At 39.3% G+C, this 17,354-nt stretch overlaps 1 protein-coding gene and 1 long non-coding RNA gene across 2 annotated transcripts; one reads left to right on the forward strand and one right to left on the reverse strand.

Annotated features, from left to right (window-relative positions):
- The first annotated feature begins 1,317 nt into the window (after nucleotides 1–1,317).
- Nucleotides 1,318–2,895, forward strand: LOC146673798 (type-2 ice-structuring protein-like). The gene is made up of 5 exons (XM_085401022.1): nucleotides 1,318–1,393; nucleotides 1,925–2,061; nucleotides 2,151–2,270; nucleotides 2,578–2,683; nucleotides 2,822–2,895. Exons 1-5 carry the CDS (start codon nucleotides 1,333–1,335, stop codon nucleotides 2,893–2,895), a joined length of 498 nt encoding a protein of 165 aa, XP_085257148.1. The 5' UTR covers nucleotides 1,318–1,332.
- Nucleotides 2,896–11,666: 8,771 nt separating this feature from the next.
- On the reverse strand, nucleotides 11,667–12,257 carry LOC146673799 (uncharacterized). The gene is made up of 3 exons (XR_014910611.1): nucleotides 12,178–12,257; nucleotides 11,975–12,092; nucleotides 11,667–11,843 (listed from the first exon to the last, which is right to left on the reverse strand). It is a non-coding gene; the product is annotated as an uncharacterized LOC146673799 (long non-coding RNA).
- Nucleotides 12,258–17,354: the final 5,097 nt, after the last annotated feature.

Below are 17,354 nucleotides of genomic sequence, written 5' to 3' on the forward strand. Positions count from 1 at the left end.
TGTTTGAAGAGGCCGTTCCATTTATTTGGAGAGTTGCTTCATTCTTTCCTTCCTGGCTTCAGGTACAGTCAAAATAAGAGTTGGATAAGCTATTTTGGTTATTTACATCAGAGTAAAACAGAAAATGATTGTGGCATTAAAATAATGTTACAAACATTGATTATCAATTTTATTTTAGGATGAATTTTCTGGAATATTTTGAGAAATATTTTGGGGGAATTATTGCTTCTTTGATTTGAAGAAATGGTTTATCTTTTCTTTAAGTATACTTTTCAGTGAAAGCCCTCTCTCTCTCTCTGTCTCCCTTTCTGAGTGGACATGGTGGATGATTAAGTCTGGGAGTGTGACTGAGTAACTGCTTAAAACAAGCCTGCAAACACTGCTAACTGTAATTTCAAACTGGAGTCTCCAGGTGAAACTGTCAGCAGCGGCTTGACAGATTTTACAGTTTTAAATGTAATGCTGGTGTTTTCAACAGTGTTTCTATAACTCTGATTGATTCTTCCAATCTGCTGGGCGTGTCTGCTATATGTGCTGTGGTGTACATCATGTTTCAGAATATCGCCCTGATAGACACTCTTTCTCACTTTTTCTTTGACTTGAAGAGGAGGAATGGACAGAAAAGGATGAGTCATTCTCTGCTCTCCTACAATGGCCATTTTATCATTTTGCAGAAACCCTTAAATATGCTGCTGGTTTCCATAATGCCCTGTTCCAGTCAGAGTATGCAGGAAATGCAGATATGTTGAGCTGTTTTCGCACCAGTCTGCTAAAAGTGTCACCACATACAACTGCATTGCTGGAGAGTGAAAGCTAGCAGTATGAACTGTTTGCTGATCTGCAGTTCCTTCACAATGGAAACATTTCCACCTCTTATGATCCAGGCTGATGGTTTTATGGAGGATCGATGAAAGAAAATCAGTGTGTGACACTGAAGTCTGTTGAGATGTTTCACTCAGGTTTTTCTAGAAGATGGTTCTGAAAACACTCCCATATTGAAGTAAATGTAGTCACTTTGTTTCTTTTATGACAAGTACAGGTCCAAAGAGTCACAATGATGTAATTTTTTATATAATAGTAGACTATCAAATGCTGTTAATAACACTGGTTTCAGTGTATTTTCACCTGAACAAAGCTTGTCCTTAACACACTATTCATTCAAGAAGAGTATGAAAAACAACAAGCACGTCACTGCTGTTTTATTGATAGTTACAGGTTATATAAATGCGTAAAATTAAACTGTATATAAGCGCTGGTCTTAATATGTTCTATACATGTTTTTACGATAGTAACTTTTTTTTTTCTGTTTTCCACAGAGACACTAACATCACCATGAAGCTGCTGACTCTGTGTGCTCTTCTCTGTGCAATGATGGCTGTAACCACTGCTGGTGGTGAGTATGGCAGTATAATTTCCATTATATATATATATATATATATGAGTGTAATTAAACATACAAATTAATAGTAAAATGTATTAATTTAATTAATGTAATCTTATTTATGAGAGTTAAAGAAAATTGATTGATGCCCACAGGTTTTTTGCATTTTCCAGATTTTCAATAACTTATGTCACGCTTAACAGAAAAAAAAACCCTTACAAACCTTGAGGTTTCTGGCTGTTATACTGTTATACTCAATACCTAAATGATTGGCTTCCACTTTTAATTGACCTTCTTTCCTGAAATACAAAGCTTAAAGTAACATATATCATATATCTATACCAATCTATAAATGTGAAGGAAAGACAACGCCCTGTACTTCATACACATAACTGCACCTGAACACCACCAAACCTTTAATTATTGTTTATATGTCCAATGTTACTTGTATGACTTGTCAGTTATTGGATATATAATAATTAAAAGTAATACAAAATAAGATATTAACCAGAGACACATGTACAACTGTTCATTTGTCCACAGCCAAGAGTCACCTGGTCAAGAGGTGCATTTATTGTCCTGATGGTTGGAATCAAGCCCGGTGTCCTTACGGTTGGACTCAAGTTGGTAGTCGCTGCTTTACCTACAATCAAACACCCATGAGTTGGGATTCTGCTAAGGTAATTTTATTTTACTTTTATCATCTTTAACACCTGATTGAACCACTCATTGTTTTAAAAAACCTCTGCTTTGTCCCTCTTCATTGAAGAGACACTGCTGGGGCTTGGGGGCAAACCTTGCATCAGTGCACACTTACTGGGAGCACCAAAGGATCATGCAGCTGTTTGGCAACACGCCAGTTTGGATTGGAGGAAGCAAAGGACTCAAGGTATATTGTCAAAAGAAAATGTTAATTCCCACCTGCAGTGAAACCTGAGGCAGGGGAGAGAAGCTAAAAGATCAGGCATTAATGATAACCAGTGTTGGGCAAGTTACTTTGAAAAAGTAATTAATTATAGTTAGTAGTTACTTCTTCAAAAAAGTAGATGAGCTAGTAACTGAGTAACAAGATTGTAAAAGTAATTAATTACTTGAAAACTTAACTATAATTAATTACTTTTTCAAAGTAACTTGCCCAACACTGGTTAGGATAAAGCACAGGCCTGTCTGAACTACTAATTTTTTTCTTCTACAAGGGTACTTGGTGGTGGAATGATGGGACCAGTTTCTTCTTTTCAAAATGGTGCTGGGGAGAGCCCAGTAATGGTTACTATGAGAACTGTCTGCAGATGAGTTCTCGAGGTAATTTAGAACAGTTATCAACGAGTGCTTAATGTGTATGACTGGTTGAAGTGATCAAATATACAAGCCATAAAGGCTGGTTCTTTAGGTTTTTCATTTGAGTAACATTTGAATGATTTCTGCTCTTGAATCTTGCAGATTCAAATTGCTGGCTTGATGCATGGTGTGGATATCATCTGCCATCTGTCTGCGCCAAGAATATCTTCACCTGACAGTGTTGGACTGACACTCAAAGCATGAAGCTCCCATAAAACACACACTGATGCATGATGGTGTTTGCTCTTTGTTTTTGCAACATTAACTTAAGCTTCCTGCAGCATCAGCTACTCTTCTTGTGAGCAAAGAACATTTGCTGCATTGATGTCCTTATGACTTCTGACCTTGCCAGTTGCCAGTGATTCTCCTCACAACTAAAATGAGGGTAAACAGTCCAGCAACCACAGCATGTTTCAAAATGTGCTCCATGAGTAAAGACATTGTGCAAATGTCATGACTTGCTTGTTTTGCGCAGCATTTGAGCATTTGCAAAAGCGCACAAAATTGTATTGCACATGTAAAAAATATATAATAATAATAATAATAATAATAATAATAACAACAACAACAACAACAACAACAACAACAACAACAACAACACTAATTACAAAGTAAAAAAGGACTAAATTGTTATAGTCCCTTATCAAGAAATATAACAATTTAGTCCTCACAATAAAAGAAGACGAGTATACACAATAAAAACATACAAAAACAAATAAACAGAGATGTACATAGTCATCTATACCATCAGGCTTTCATTTTAACATACACACATACACTCATCTCTCTCAGATCCAGATCTGACGTTTTTCTTCTTCAGTATGTTTAAGGTTTGGGTGGCAGGCTAAAGTTTCCCTTAAAAATATCTTTTTGACACATATGACACTTGAGCAGGTTACACTCCAAAAATATTCCCACTGTAAACATGAGGTAGGGAAAATAATTAGCACTCACAAGGTGCCATAATAAATAAAAACAAATTTTAAACATAAAATGATATGTTAAGATAAATGATAAGATGTAAGTAAACTCAAATATGTAAAATTAGTATATTTTTGTATATAGTTATTTCAATATGAGTAATATTGCAAAAACTAACATGCAACATAAATTTATATTATTACTTTTCAGTGGATTTAAACTATCAGCTTTTATTTTGATATTCAGTGTTTGTTATATTTATTTAAATTAATAAACAATATCCTTAATCTCGAATTCAGCTATGTGATTACAAATGCTTGGTGGAAAAATAGTCTCACAAATGTCCTCATCAGCAGTGTGTTACTGTCTGTCTCCACCTTGTGGACATTTTGACACTTTCCGCTTGTTTCAATGCAAACTAAACACCTTATATAATGTAATTAATATAATTATAATCTTGGCTCAGAATGTTTATGCAAATTATCTTCTTTATGGATATTAACACCTGGATATGGAGCATATATTGTTACAGCAATGTTGTGCTGTTTGTTTAAGAGCCTGTTGTTATGGAATCAAATTAAAAACACACATCTGCATGAGCTCCATCATATTCTTGAACAGTGGGGTTGGTGTGTTGCCATGAATTATGGGACAGAGTGATCTTTTTCCTTTCATAAAAGATGACCCAGTATCTCCTTTGGTAAATACGATTATAAATAACTGAATCACTTTTCACCAGCTTAAGTCAGCCAGCTCTTACTGTGGTTGCCACGGAGAAATCTTTTGGACATTCACCCAGTAACCTTTAAAAGAAAAACTGGCAATCTGAGCACACTTCCTTAATTTGAGGATTAAAACAGAAACACGGGTGTTTATATGAAAAAGGACGATTAAAAGGACAAGTAACTTCCTGCAATTTCCTCAATTATTGATTCCTTTTCTGCAATCTCTGGCTACACCATAAATTGGTCTAAGTCGGAAGTTATGCCCATTTCTAAATTGTGTCCGCCAGTTGTGAGGAGCTCATGGCATTTCAAGTGGATGCCCGAGGGTTTGACTTACTTAGGGATTAAACTGACCCCTGGTTTAGACAACATAATGCAAGTAAACATCTTCCCAGTGATTCAAAATATTCGGCCACTGTTGCAGAATTGGGTTAAAATAAATCTGTCCCTTTTGGGCAGAATTAATTTGGTGAAGATGATTATTGCCCCTAAACTTCAGTACTTTCTTCACATGTTACCGATAGCAGTCCCACATAATTTGCTAAAGCTTTATAATACAAGTGTGGAGGGTTTTGTGTGGGCAGGCAAAAAGCCATCTTTTAATCGGTCCAAATTATATGCTGCTAAAGAGAGTGGCGGGTTGGCATTGTCCAAGATGGTCTGGTATCATTATGCTTTCTCCCTCTCTCAGTTAGTTAAGATACATAATTCCTTTACGGAGAAGCCATCATGGGTTGCGATTGAGGAAAATCTTGTGGCTCCTTCGTCTTTAGAGGCCTTCCTTACTCAGAAGGGAAGACCAGTACCGTTTAAAGATCCAGTATTGGCTTTCATGCAAGAGACCTGGTTTAGAGCTCACCAATATACCAACATTAGCCCTTATCTTACCGCTAGAGCCTCTATCTGGTATAATAAGAAAATATTAATTGATAAGAAACCGGTCTGGTGGGAGGCTTGGGCTAGGACAGGTATCAATCAGGTGGGGGATTTATTTGGGCAGACTGGTATGAAACCGTTTGCAGAAATCAGACGAGAATTTAATCTGGATCCAAGGGAAATTTGGAGGTTTTTTCAAATAAGACACTGTATTAAAACCATTTTGAATAATAATCCAGACCCTCCATCTAGTATTCAGAAGATGTTTGCAGCCCCTGGCATTAATAGGATCATCCAAATTTTATGGGATCTTCAGAGAGGCGCACTCTCCCAATTTGGGGGGACTGAGGCAGTGTTGGGAGAAGGATCTGGGTATCCAGATTTTAGAGGACAGTTGGAAGACACTGGTTTCATCATGGTATGTTTGCTCACCTGAAACACAGTCTCAACTTATCCAGTACAAATTGCTTCACAGAAATTACTGGACTCCCAGTAAACTAGTCAGGCTGAAGCTTGTGGATAATGATGCATTGGAAATGCCAGGAGGAAGCTGGGACTCTAGTTCATATGTTGTACACATGTGGGAAAAATGATTATTTGTGGGATGGGATCATTAACTTGCTGAATGATATTTTTAAACTCAATCTTTCTAAATCTCCAGCTGTATGTGTCCTGGGCCTGTTACCTGACAATAATATCCTTTCAAAAAAACAGAGACTGTGGATGCGTCTGTCTTTCATAACAGGATGCAGGATAATACTGAGGCACTGGAAGTCTTCCAGCCCCTGTTCTCTCAGGGAATGGACTGAACAAATGTCTAAGATGGCATCATATGAACGGGTTATGTACAGAATGAAGGGGAGAGAAGATATTTTTGAGCAGGTCTGGGGTCCTTTTTTGTTGTACATCGACAATGTCTCCTAGATATTGTGATAAATGTTCTTTTGGGGGGGGGGGGGGGGGGGGGGTTCATGTGTTGTTGGTATTTTTGCTGTTGTCTTTTTCTTTTTCTTTTTTTTCCTTTTTTTTAAAGTCAGTAGAGGGAAGAAATTGTCTAATGTCATCAGTGGTCAAGGTTATGTTTTTTTTTTTTTTGTTTCGTTTGTTTCGTTTGTTTGTTTGTTTTTTTGTCTGTTTGTCTTAGTTATTGTTAGTCCTTATTTGTTGGTTGTTGTTAAAAAACAGACAGAGAACTGACAGTATGATTATTCTAGTTGTATATTTGTTAATGTTTCTGTCCATCTAAAATATCAATAAAAAAAAAAAAGGACAAGTACCAATTTCCTTATCAGTCAGATGTTTACCTTGATAAGCAATATATTGCTTTAGTCTAGCTGCCTCATTAAAGTTACACAACAGGCTTTTTACATTAAAGCCAGCAAGTCAATTGCATACTCCTTTTCGTGACCCCCTGATCTCTTAAATGGACCTGCAAGGGTTTTTCAGATCTGAAATACTGTGCACAGTCTGTGTATATGCAAGGCAGTGGACAGCTTCTTTTGTAATGTGTGTGACTGTTAATGTAATGTTCAATTATTCCCTTGCAATTTCCACAAACAACTACAAAGTTTGCAAGTCCAACTCATTTAAATGAAAAAATACAGATGTGATCATCTAGACCTGTGAAAATAAATGAATGAAAAACCTTCAGTTATGGATGCTATTACAGCCACAAGATCCTAACAATCTGCTCCATTTCTTTTGTTAGTGATTTTTTGGTAGCATATCTGAATATTTTGCTTACACCTATAAACAATGTTATTTTTGTTACCACACAGGGAATGCAGTTCGCAAAATTATGCATAAAATCATAAACAACCCAAGGGACATCTGCAGTATACCATGCTAAAAATCAGTGTCTCTGATACCATTTTTTTGGTATGGAAACTCACACAATTTGCTCATACTGATCACAAGAGTTTAAAAATAAATCAAATTGGAGCTGTTGTTATATGGAACGCCAGGACTGACATAATGAATTAATTAAATACAGCATTAAATAATTAATTAAATGTGGCAATAATTAATTAAAATTGTAAATAATTATTTAAAATGGGAATTAATTAATTAAATAAATATTATTGACACATTTAAGTAATTAATTATTGACAAATTTAAACAATTATTTAATGCTGTATTTAATTAATTCATTTTGGCACTATTGACTCCTTCAGGTCCCACCATGAAATAATTTTATCTGTCAAACTCACCCATCAAACTCAGGGGGCGGGGTTAACGCTGATCGAGTCAAATCCATTGCTTTGGCCTGGTGGCCATTGTTTCTAGCACACAACAACCGGCATGTTGAAACTAACAGAACTGAACTTTGAAAAACCCTGTTTGTGTGTCACCAAATACCATTTTAATATTTTTTAGCCGAGAATGTAGTGGTTTAATCTTCAGATATCTGGTTGGTTTGTCAAGATATCGCCTCTTTGCAAAAGTGCTTCGATGATTTCGGATCAAACGTGGGATAGACTCGCTCGCCTCGCAAACAGTCGAGCTGTTATTACCGCCGACAAAGCGCAGGCCCCGGTACACAGCTGAAATAACCCCCGCAGTACACTGTCTTCATTTACTGAGGTTATATTTATTGGGTTTTTATTTCCTGTACCGAGCTCACAGTTAAGCTGGAACACCGGGGCTGTGAGCTCGGTACACTTGGTACACTCTGTCAGCTGACTGTTAGCGGAGCTAGTGACATCTCTGAATGCATCTGAGCAATTTGTAAACATGTTGACAACCTGACCAGACATGTGAAGAATACGACACTACATTTGGGCTAAAACAGTATTAAAAGTGTAGCTGGTGACAGAAAAACGGGGTATTTTAAAACCATTGCTGCCTGTGGTTTGAAATGCATTCTGGGATACCTGGCTGCCCCAAGTCCACACAAGCAATCGATTATCTAGGATCGACCTGTCTTGACTACTTTGCATGGCAACCAATCAAATGTTAGAGAAGCTGCCCCTCCTGGGCCCTGTTTCAGGAAGCCGGTTTAGAAAACTCATAGTGAAAAACGATACGCAGGGTTGAGTAACCCCGAACTGTCCAACTCGGAATATTCGGTTTCAGAAAGGCTGATAACAAGTAGTTCAGTCAACGCGGAGTTGCTTTAACCCCAAGTGAAGCGCGCGGACGAGGATACATAAAGCCCTGATCAGTGGAGCACAGATTAAGCGAGTCACCATGGAGACGGAGGGAAAGAAGGCGCGGTCAATGTATTTTACAGCGCTTGAGGCCGAAATTCTGATGGCAGCATATGCCGATAACATGCAAATTCCGCGGAAAAAAGTAACACAGCCTCAGCTGCAAAAGAAAGGGAGCATGCATGGCAAAACATAGCCGACAGAGTCAATGCGTGAGTGTTAATGTAAACATTGATCTAGGGATTTCCACCCATTTAACACGTTATTTTATCATATGTTATTTTATTTGTTATTTTATACATTTTATTTTGTGACGTGATGTGAGCGCAGGTGCAACCCAACAGGCCCCAAACGTTCCTGGCAGCAAGTAAAAATGAAATATAAAAATATAGTCCAAACAGGTAAGGTGTAATTGTATTATGAGCCATAGTGCTTGGTCTGTTTGTCCGATGTAAATCAATTGCAGTTAGAGGCTACATTAATTTCCCCTCTGTAAGCACTTATTGAAATTATCTGAGCACATTACAAGTACATATTTGCTTACTCTGTATGCTCAAATGTGACCCGTTATAGCCAACAGAAAAAAAGCGGAGGCCCGAAAAACAGGTGGGGGTCCTCCACCACCACCACTCACAGAGGCTGAGCAGTTGGCCCTCAGCCAAAACAGTGGGCGCCCTGTGGCCGAAGGCATCTCTGCGGGGACATCCTCTGAGTCAATAACCCCGCAAGACACAAGTGCCTACATAGAGGGTAAATTCAAAATAATACATGATGTGCATACATCCTTTCTTCACAGTCACCTTTGCAGTGCTACTCATTCATTTGATAAACTCTTTACCATAATGGATTATTTTGTAGTGAAGTTATTTTCCTACTGATTTTGCCTTCCCTCAGCCTTGGTTGTCTTTGAGAGCATAATGACAATGAAGTGTAAGGTGATTGGTATGTTTGTTAATTGCCATTTGGTCCCTTGTAAGTTATAAGTGACCTGTATAAACCTCATATTCTATCAGTTGATGGTGGTGGTGTACTGCATCTGGTGCAGCCTCCTGTTGAGCCAGACCAACATGCAGTTGTGAGTAATACTCCACAGATTATATGAGTTTACAGTAGAACAGCAATGTTGTTTATTTCTTTACTACAGGAAAATAATGAAGAAACATTGACAGCTGTTACAGAGGAGGAAGCAACAGAGACACTTTATGAGGTTTACATCTTTTAATACTTTGTGTACAGGAAACACAGGCGACCAATAAAGCCAGTTGAACAAAAAATCTGTTTATTCTTCTTTCAACATGTTGAGGTGATGGGTCAAAAGAAATGATTGTGACATATGGTGTCTCTGACTGCGCTCCCATCTTGTATGTCCGTGGGAGGCTCAGGATGTTCATGGTTTGGATCACTGCTGTTTGGTTCAGAAGGACAGTGTTCTCCTCTAATTGTGGCAATGTTGTGAAGAATCACACATGCCACAATAATGTCACATGCCCTTTCTGGGGTGACCCTGAGTCTTTGCAGGCACTGGAACCGGGCCTTAAGCATTCCGATAGTCATTTCAATTCTGGCTCTTGTCCTGCAATTAGCCAGATTATATCGCTGCTGTGGGCCCGGTTCAGGGTCAGGGTAAGGGGTAAGCAAATAGGGTAAACATGGATACCCCCTATCACCAAGCAAGTAGCCAGTGAACTCTCCTAAGACAGAAGGATACACTTCAGTTCAAATGTCCCTGAAGCAATTGGTCTTTATATATTTTAAAGTATTTTCAACTCACCATGTCCAAATTTTGTGCTCAGTGTACATTCACGGAATATTTGTGAGTCATGGACAGAGCCTGGCCACTTGGCTTCCACATTTGTGATAATGTTGGCAGCATCACATATGATCTTCACAGTGCAGAGAACACAAATTAGCATCCATTACTATGATGAAATAATTTGTTAGTTTGAAATGCTACAGGGAACTATGTACCTGTACATTAATGCTGTGGAAAGACTTCCTGTTCACATAGTCTCCTTCATTTACTGAAGGAGCAATGATTGGAATGTGAGTACCATCTGTACAGCCAATCACGCCTGGGAACCCTGAAAATAAATGTAAAATTTAAGTAGTAGTCCAAGTATCACCACATCATAAATTAAGTTTTGGTCATCCTGATACCTGCAATTTTGTGGCATCCCTCTTTGATGAATCTTGTGGGTCTGTGACCGGGGAACACCACAAACGAGTACAGGAGACGTTTCAGTGCAACTGTAACATTCCTGACTGCCCGACAGACGGTAGCCTTGGAAACGTGCTCAGCTTCACCAATATTATACAGAAAGCTCCCGTTTGCAAAAAACCGAAGTGCAATACAAATAATATGTACAGAACTGAGAGCATGTCCGCGATGTGTCACATGCGTAATATATGGCCTGAGGATGTTATCCAAATAAATTATAGATTGTGCTGAGAAACGGTAACGTTCGCACAGAAAATCATCAGGAAATGATAAAATGTCCAAACGCGCTCTGATCACTCTCTCCCGGCAGAGAGCTCTGCGGAGAATTTGGGCTTCACGATCTACTGGCTCTTCAAGGAAGGGACACGCCATGTCTGACACTTCCTACTGTCAGGTTTCCGACAAAGGGGCGGAGACAGTCAGGGTTAGTTGTAGTAAACCTGCTAGGGGGCAGGTTAGCTTCACGGCGTGTGTCGTCATAGTGACTCACTCAGGCTTCATCTGAACTCGCTTTGTGAAACCGAAAACCCAGAGTTTTCGTTAACTCAGGGTATACTTACTCAGTTTTTCCACTAAACCGGCTTCCTGAAACAGGGCCCTGGACTCCATTTCCCTCTGGACTCGGTAAAGGAACCTGCTAAAAACACGTGGTCTGAAAGTAGTGATGGGCAGATGAAGCTTCATGAAGCACTGAAGCTTTTCATCCAATTGGTTCATCCCAGCGCAAAGCTTCTTGAAGCTTCATTTGCTCTAGTAGGACACCAACTGGACGTAAAAATATTAGTTGGCATGAATTTGAAGAGTGTGGCCTTTTGCACACAGCCTGTAAATGTCAACAACAAAAGGAGTGTGTAAAACATGTATATTGTAGTGATGCAGTATACTGTGTATATTTATACTGGCAGTATGGAAAATGATTATTTCGAAATGCTTAAAATGGAAATGATCATTTACTGTGAGGTGAGGTGTGGTTGGGGTGTGGACAGTAGTTGTGCTTTTGTAACGTTGAGGTATGGACAGCTACACACTGAGGCTTTGAGCCTCAGTCCTGCCTGTTCACATTTTATTCAGTAAAAACTAAATTTTCACTGCTTTTATGACCTTTAGTGGGGAGAACATAGCTAGGATTTAATGATTTAACAAATATTTGAATCCTTTGTCCTCCACAATGCTAAATGGCTGGGAGTCCTCAATCACCATGCTAACCAGGTCTTCATCTATTGGAGATTGTTCTCCTGAGGAAAGACAATAAAGACAAAGCACAAATGTAAATATCACACACGTAACTTATAACAGCTGTATAATATTGTTATATCATTTAGTAACATTACTGCATGCTATATTATCATTGCATTTGATGGCTCACCTGGTCTTGCTCCACAATCGGTGTTCCCCTTATTCTCATGCAAAGCTCTGTAGTGCCTAAGCATGGATGAGGTGTTGTTGTTATATCCCAGCTCCCTGGCACATAGCAAACACTTCACCTTGTACAAAAGTAAAGCCGCTTAACATAAATTGTATTGCACCATCAGTATTATGAAAATACATCTTCTGTAGAAATTTACATACCTTGTTGGGAGGAATAAGATCAAAATGTTCCCACACAGGGGAGGACATCCTCCTCTTCTTAGCTGGCTCCATTCTCTCCTGACTTTCTCTCTTCACTCTCATAAACCTTCAAACTGTCTCCAAACTCTCACTAACCGCAACTCTCCATCAAACACCTACATTTTGAATGAAGTCTGAGGGGTTTATATCGCTGTCATATCTCGCGGCAAAGTTCGAACCACTTCATGAACCAGTCACGTGGTACAGCCGGGCAGCGAGGCTTCGGACGTCATCATTTTCAGCTCCTCCCATAAATGAAGCAAGCCTCGATACGCGCATCGCGGAAACGCCCCCTCCATTACTCGACACAAGCTTCGAAGCCTCGATACAGAACGTCACATCACTATCTGAAAGCCCTCCATTTGTTGATAGCTCACCTGGATAACGCTCCCTGGGAATTGCTACAAACAAGTAAGCAATCTTCTCTTGCAACCTTTAACTCACAGGTGTCAAACTCCAGGCCTCGAGGGCCAGTGTCCTGCAGGTTTTAGATGTGATCTTGATCCAACACAGCTGATTTAAATGGCTAAATGATCTCCTCAACATGTCTTGAAGTTCTCCAGAAACCTGGTAATGAACTAATCATTTGATTCAGGTGTGTTGACCCAGGGTGAGATCTAAAACCTGCAGGAGACCGGCCCTCAAGGCCTGGAGTTCGATACCCTTGCCTTAACTTCAAACAATTTAATTAAAATTATCGATCCTGGACTAGTATTAATAACAAAATGATATAATGATAATCAGTGGAAACTAAAATCATGAACCTTTTGAGGGCTGGATTCAAAATCACACGAAAAATCAAAGTTGCGAGGATCAAACACATGTCATAATGCGGTTCAGTAGTGCGTGTGTTCCCCACGTGCCTGCATGTAGTCTTGACAACATCTGGGCATGCTCCTGATATAGGTAGATGGTTTCCTCCAAGATCTGGATCAGGGCACTTCTGAGCCTCCTGACCCTCTCTGGAACTATTTGGAAATGTCAGCTTACCTGTACATAGCGGCCCAGAGGTTCTTGGTTGGATTCAGATCTGAGAAACATGGCTCGCCGATGACATCAATGCCTTTATCCAGGAACTGTCTACACACTCTAGCCACATGTGGCCTGAGAGGGACCACTGTACCATCAGGTTTTACAGTGGGTCTCTGGGTTTCATCCTAGTACTTCACTGTAATGTTGATGGTGGAGGTCTGTTTGACCCTTCAAGAATACAGCTAAACGAACTATGACAGACTACATATAGCAGAATGAAGTATATCTTAATCCAGCATCAGTTATTTCAGTTATCAGTTATCAGTTGTTGTAGCTCAAATCTCTTCACATCCGCTGATCTAATTGAAAATGTATTCTGACTGTCATTTTAATGTTTTGTGAGTCTCTCCTCTCTTCTAGCTCAGCTGGTTTTAATCAGTACAATCGCAGTAGAAGTGTTATTAATGTTTATTCATGTTATTAATCTCCAAGTGTTGCCTATACTGCATGTTAAATGATGTGTCAGCCTGATGTTTTTGAACCTGACGCTGCTACTCTGAGCATCATCCCAGCAGGTCAGTCTTCTTTTATTATGAAACCATAAATCTGAGCTGTGCGGTGCCAGGCAGCTTCAGCAGCTGGACAGTGAAGAGAAACACCTCCACATGCTCTTCTGCTTAATGTGAGACCTGGGGCCAATTACATGAGTCATCCTGCATCATCAGGAGGTTGGGAAGCCCATCTGTAACCGGAAGGTCGCCGGTTCGATCCCCGGGCTCTCTGTCCTGGTCGTTGTGTCCTTAGGCAAGACACTTTACCCTACCACCTACTGGTATTGGCCAGAGGGGCCGATGGCGCGATATGGCAGCCTTGCTTCTGTCAGTCTGCCCCAGGGCAGCTGTGGCTACAACCGTAGCTTGCCTCCACCAGTGTGTGTGAATGAATAGTGGCATTGTAAAGTGCTTGGGTGCCTTGAAAAGCGCTATATAAATCCAATCCATTATTATATATTATATTACCCATCTGACAGTGGAGTGTACTGCTGTGAATCTGACAGCGGGGAGTGCAGCAACACCATCAACATCACAGTGTTGTTTCTGTTGTATCTTAATTAAAGAAAAATATGTAAAAGAGTCTACATCAGATTTGAGTACTGGATTCTAAAAGGCCTGAGGGACGACAGTGCCTTATCCATGTGTCCAAGGAGAATTAATGCTGACGTGTGACAACCCCACAAAAAGGAGAATCATTTCAGAGCTGGCTGGGAGTGAGAGGTGATAATGATGATGATGTTAGGTTTGATTAAGCTTTTGTCTGATGACTTGTGAGTACACTTATTGAGTAAAACCATAAATCAAAACAGTCATCCTCCTGTTTCAGTTGTTGGTGCCACATTACCCATAATGCACCACAGCAGCTTTTAGTTCAGTCAGACATTGGAACCATAGAGTTAAACTTACCTTTGGAAAACATAAATGCTTTAAGCTCCTCCAGTCTCCTATGCAAGAACACTCCCTACCTCCTGGTTTGCTTTTGATTTGTCAACAACAATCTAATACAATAACACACACCTGCACTGAATTAGCTTTCCAAGGGAAAAATAATTAATTAATAAAATGTGGTGAAGTAATTTGTCTTTATCCATACCAGCAGCAGCTGATTGTTTGAGGGAAACATTTGAAAGTTTTTTAATCATTTGCTAAATACAGGCAGATGCTGCTATGACACACATCTACAAACTAGCTAAACGGATACAGATTTTCTTTTTGTTTTTCTTTTGGAACTGAAACTCAAAGTGTAGAAAATCCTAGTGTTCTGAAAGTGACAGCAGCAGTGGAAATTCCCCCAATCTGCCAAATTTTAGTGCTTAAACAAAAACAGGTTGTTATAGTGCTTAAAAACAAGCAATGATTGACAGTAAAAGGAAAAACTGAGTGGGGACATTGAGTCCTGGGAGGGAACAGCAAAACAAGTGCAAGTTTGAATCATAGGTTCCTGTGACAACTATGAAAATTTTGCTACTACAAGTCATCAAAACAGGGCTGTTATTGGACAGAAGTCAGCAATGCAGTGATCATTAAGACAGGACACTGGCACCAAAGTGCACCTCATCTGTAATGATGAACATATCAAAGGTTTAGATGTACACGATGATCTTCGATGTCTGGGAAATGAAGAGAGCAGTGTCAGCTGTGTCAACAAATGACCACTTCAGAAAACAATTTTCAGGATCTCTGTGTTTTTTATTAACATGTATAATACACCATGTTGTAAACTGAATTGATGGAAGTAATATTATTATTATTATTATTATTATTATTTTACTTGACCTTACAGATGGTTTAGCTGACATTTATAATCTTTAATAGGTTTCCTTAAATATATGACCATTTTTCTTTAAAATTTCTTTAGAGTAAAATAAATAAAATCAAGTTTAATTACCAAGCAAACAAAAGAAACTGTCAGTGAAATGACATCTCAAAGCAATCAGAGAGGTTGTACCGGGCCTCTGTGCAGTCAAAATGAAAGTGAAAGTACAACCTTGAGAGTGACACATAAAAATGAGGGGCGAGGATATGTGCCAAGTCTTTTGTTTTTTCTGTTTCCAGGAGCCAAGGACAAACAGATACACATAGCTTCAGAGAGGGTCACGTGACTGTATACACCAAGATGTATGCTAAAATTATTCCCCATTCACTGAATGATATTCCTGAACTTTTCTGAAATAATAATGATGTAAAGAAAGAAGTGTGCAAAATTTTAAACGTGGGACTGTTGAAGGCTTTCTTGTGAAGGCTGTTGTTCATTTTCAATCCCGTGACTCCGTTTTTTTTTTGGATGCATCTGAAAAGTATTCACTTGTTCTCGTTTCACTTTTTCCACATCATAATATGTTATAGCTTCCTCCAAAATGGATTACATTTATTTTTTCACTTCAAAATTCTAAGCACATTACCCCCTAATAACTAAGTGAATAAAAGTTTGCTTAAAATTGTTGCTAATCTCACATAAAGCGGGCAGGAGTTACTGCACATCGGCTACAACATGACAAGATTTGAAGAGTCTTGCTGCTCCTTTAACATACCAAAGGAACTAACGCGACCAGTGGGTGATACGTGGATTGTTATTGTTACTCGCAGATGGGAAAGATGCATTTATATGCTGGTCTGAAAAAAGAATGATGACACACACACTGCTCACTGGACCTAGAGTACTTTACACCACAACCTTTTTTTCTATGGAGGGAGCTAACAGTCTTGCTAATTATGGAGGCTAACACTAATTAAACTAACACTACCAATATGTACAATATGTAACACGTGCGACCAGAAAGGAAAAAAACTTTGGATCATGTTTATACAAACATAAAGATTCAGGTAACTCCCACACTTAGGCCAGTCGGACCACTTCCTCTGCTCCTCTCTTATGCATATACACAACAAGGCCCAACGTCATGAATCATCAACTGCAGGACTGTTTCTCTCGCACTGAGAAGAGTGTCTACAGTTAGCCAAAAGGGTTCTAAACGTAGCCATAATGGTGAAATCCAGATATAATGTATATCTGGCATATCTGGCATATACATTACATACATTCCCACATAGCAAAATTGGTATGGCCCGGACCTGGCCCACACAATGTGCTTACACATGGCCCACATACCACTAAGAATGACGGCTCTTTGGCAGCCCAGATCAGGTTTGCCAGTGGTGGCTCACACATGGGCCAGCACAAGGCCAGTTATAATACAGTCTTGATTAGTCTGAAGAGGTATCAGCTTTCAAAACATGTTTTAAAAACTGAAGTTCTGACATTGTTTCAGAAAAGTTATGTTTTCATCGCTAACCTTTTAGCAGCCAGAGGCCAGGGAAGCAGAACATCATATCACGAAGGCCTTGAGTAAATTCCCAGCTGGGAAAATACCCAAAGAATGTTTCAGAGAGATAAAGGACAACTGCTGCCTAAGGGAAAACCTTAAGTGATCCCATATGTGTCCAGAGTTTCACAACAGATCAGACATATTTTCTTAAAACAATAGCTGTGCCTTTCAAACCTTAAAAACATGCTACCCCAAAATTAATCACTATATACACTCAACAAAAATATAAACGCAACACCTTTGTTACTGCTCCCATTCCCCATGGGATGGACGTAGAGACCTAAAA

This window comes from Rhamphochromis longiceps, linkage group LG3 (genome assembly GCF_057381845.1).
Source record: "Rhamphochromis longiceps isolate RC_006_pf linkage group LG3, R_longiceps_female_GT1.1, whole genome shotgun sequence".
Lineage (NCBI taxonomy): Eukaryota > Metazoa > Chordata > Actinopteri > Cichliformes > Cichlidae > Rhamphochromis > Rhamphochromis longiceps.

Excerpts from the sequence above, each read along its gene's own strand:
- LOC146673798 (XM_085401022.1), top strand. The coding sequence starts at position 1,333 with ATGAAGCTGCTGACTCTGTGTGCTCTTCTCTGTGCAATGATGGCTGTA. Across the intron at positions 2,062-2,150 it reads TGAGTTGGGATTCTGCTAAG|AGACACTGCTGGGGCTTGGG; the intron begins GTAATTTTATTT and ends TCTTCATTGAAG. Across the intron at positions 2,271-2,577 it reads GAGGAAGCAAAGGACTCAAG|GGTACTTGGTGGTGGAATGA; the intron begins GTATATTGTCAA and ends TTCTTCTACAAG.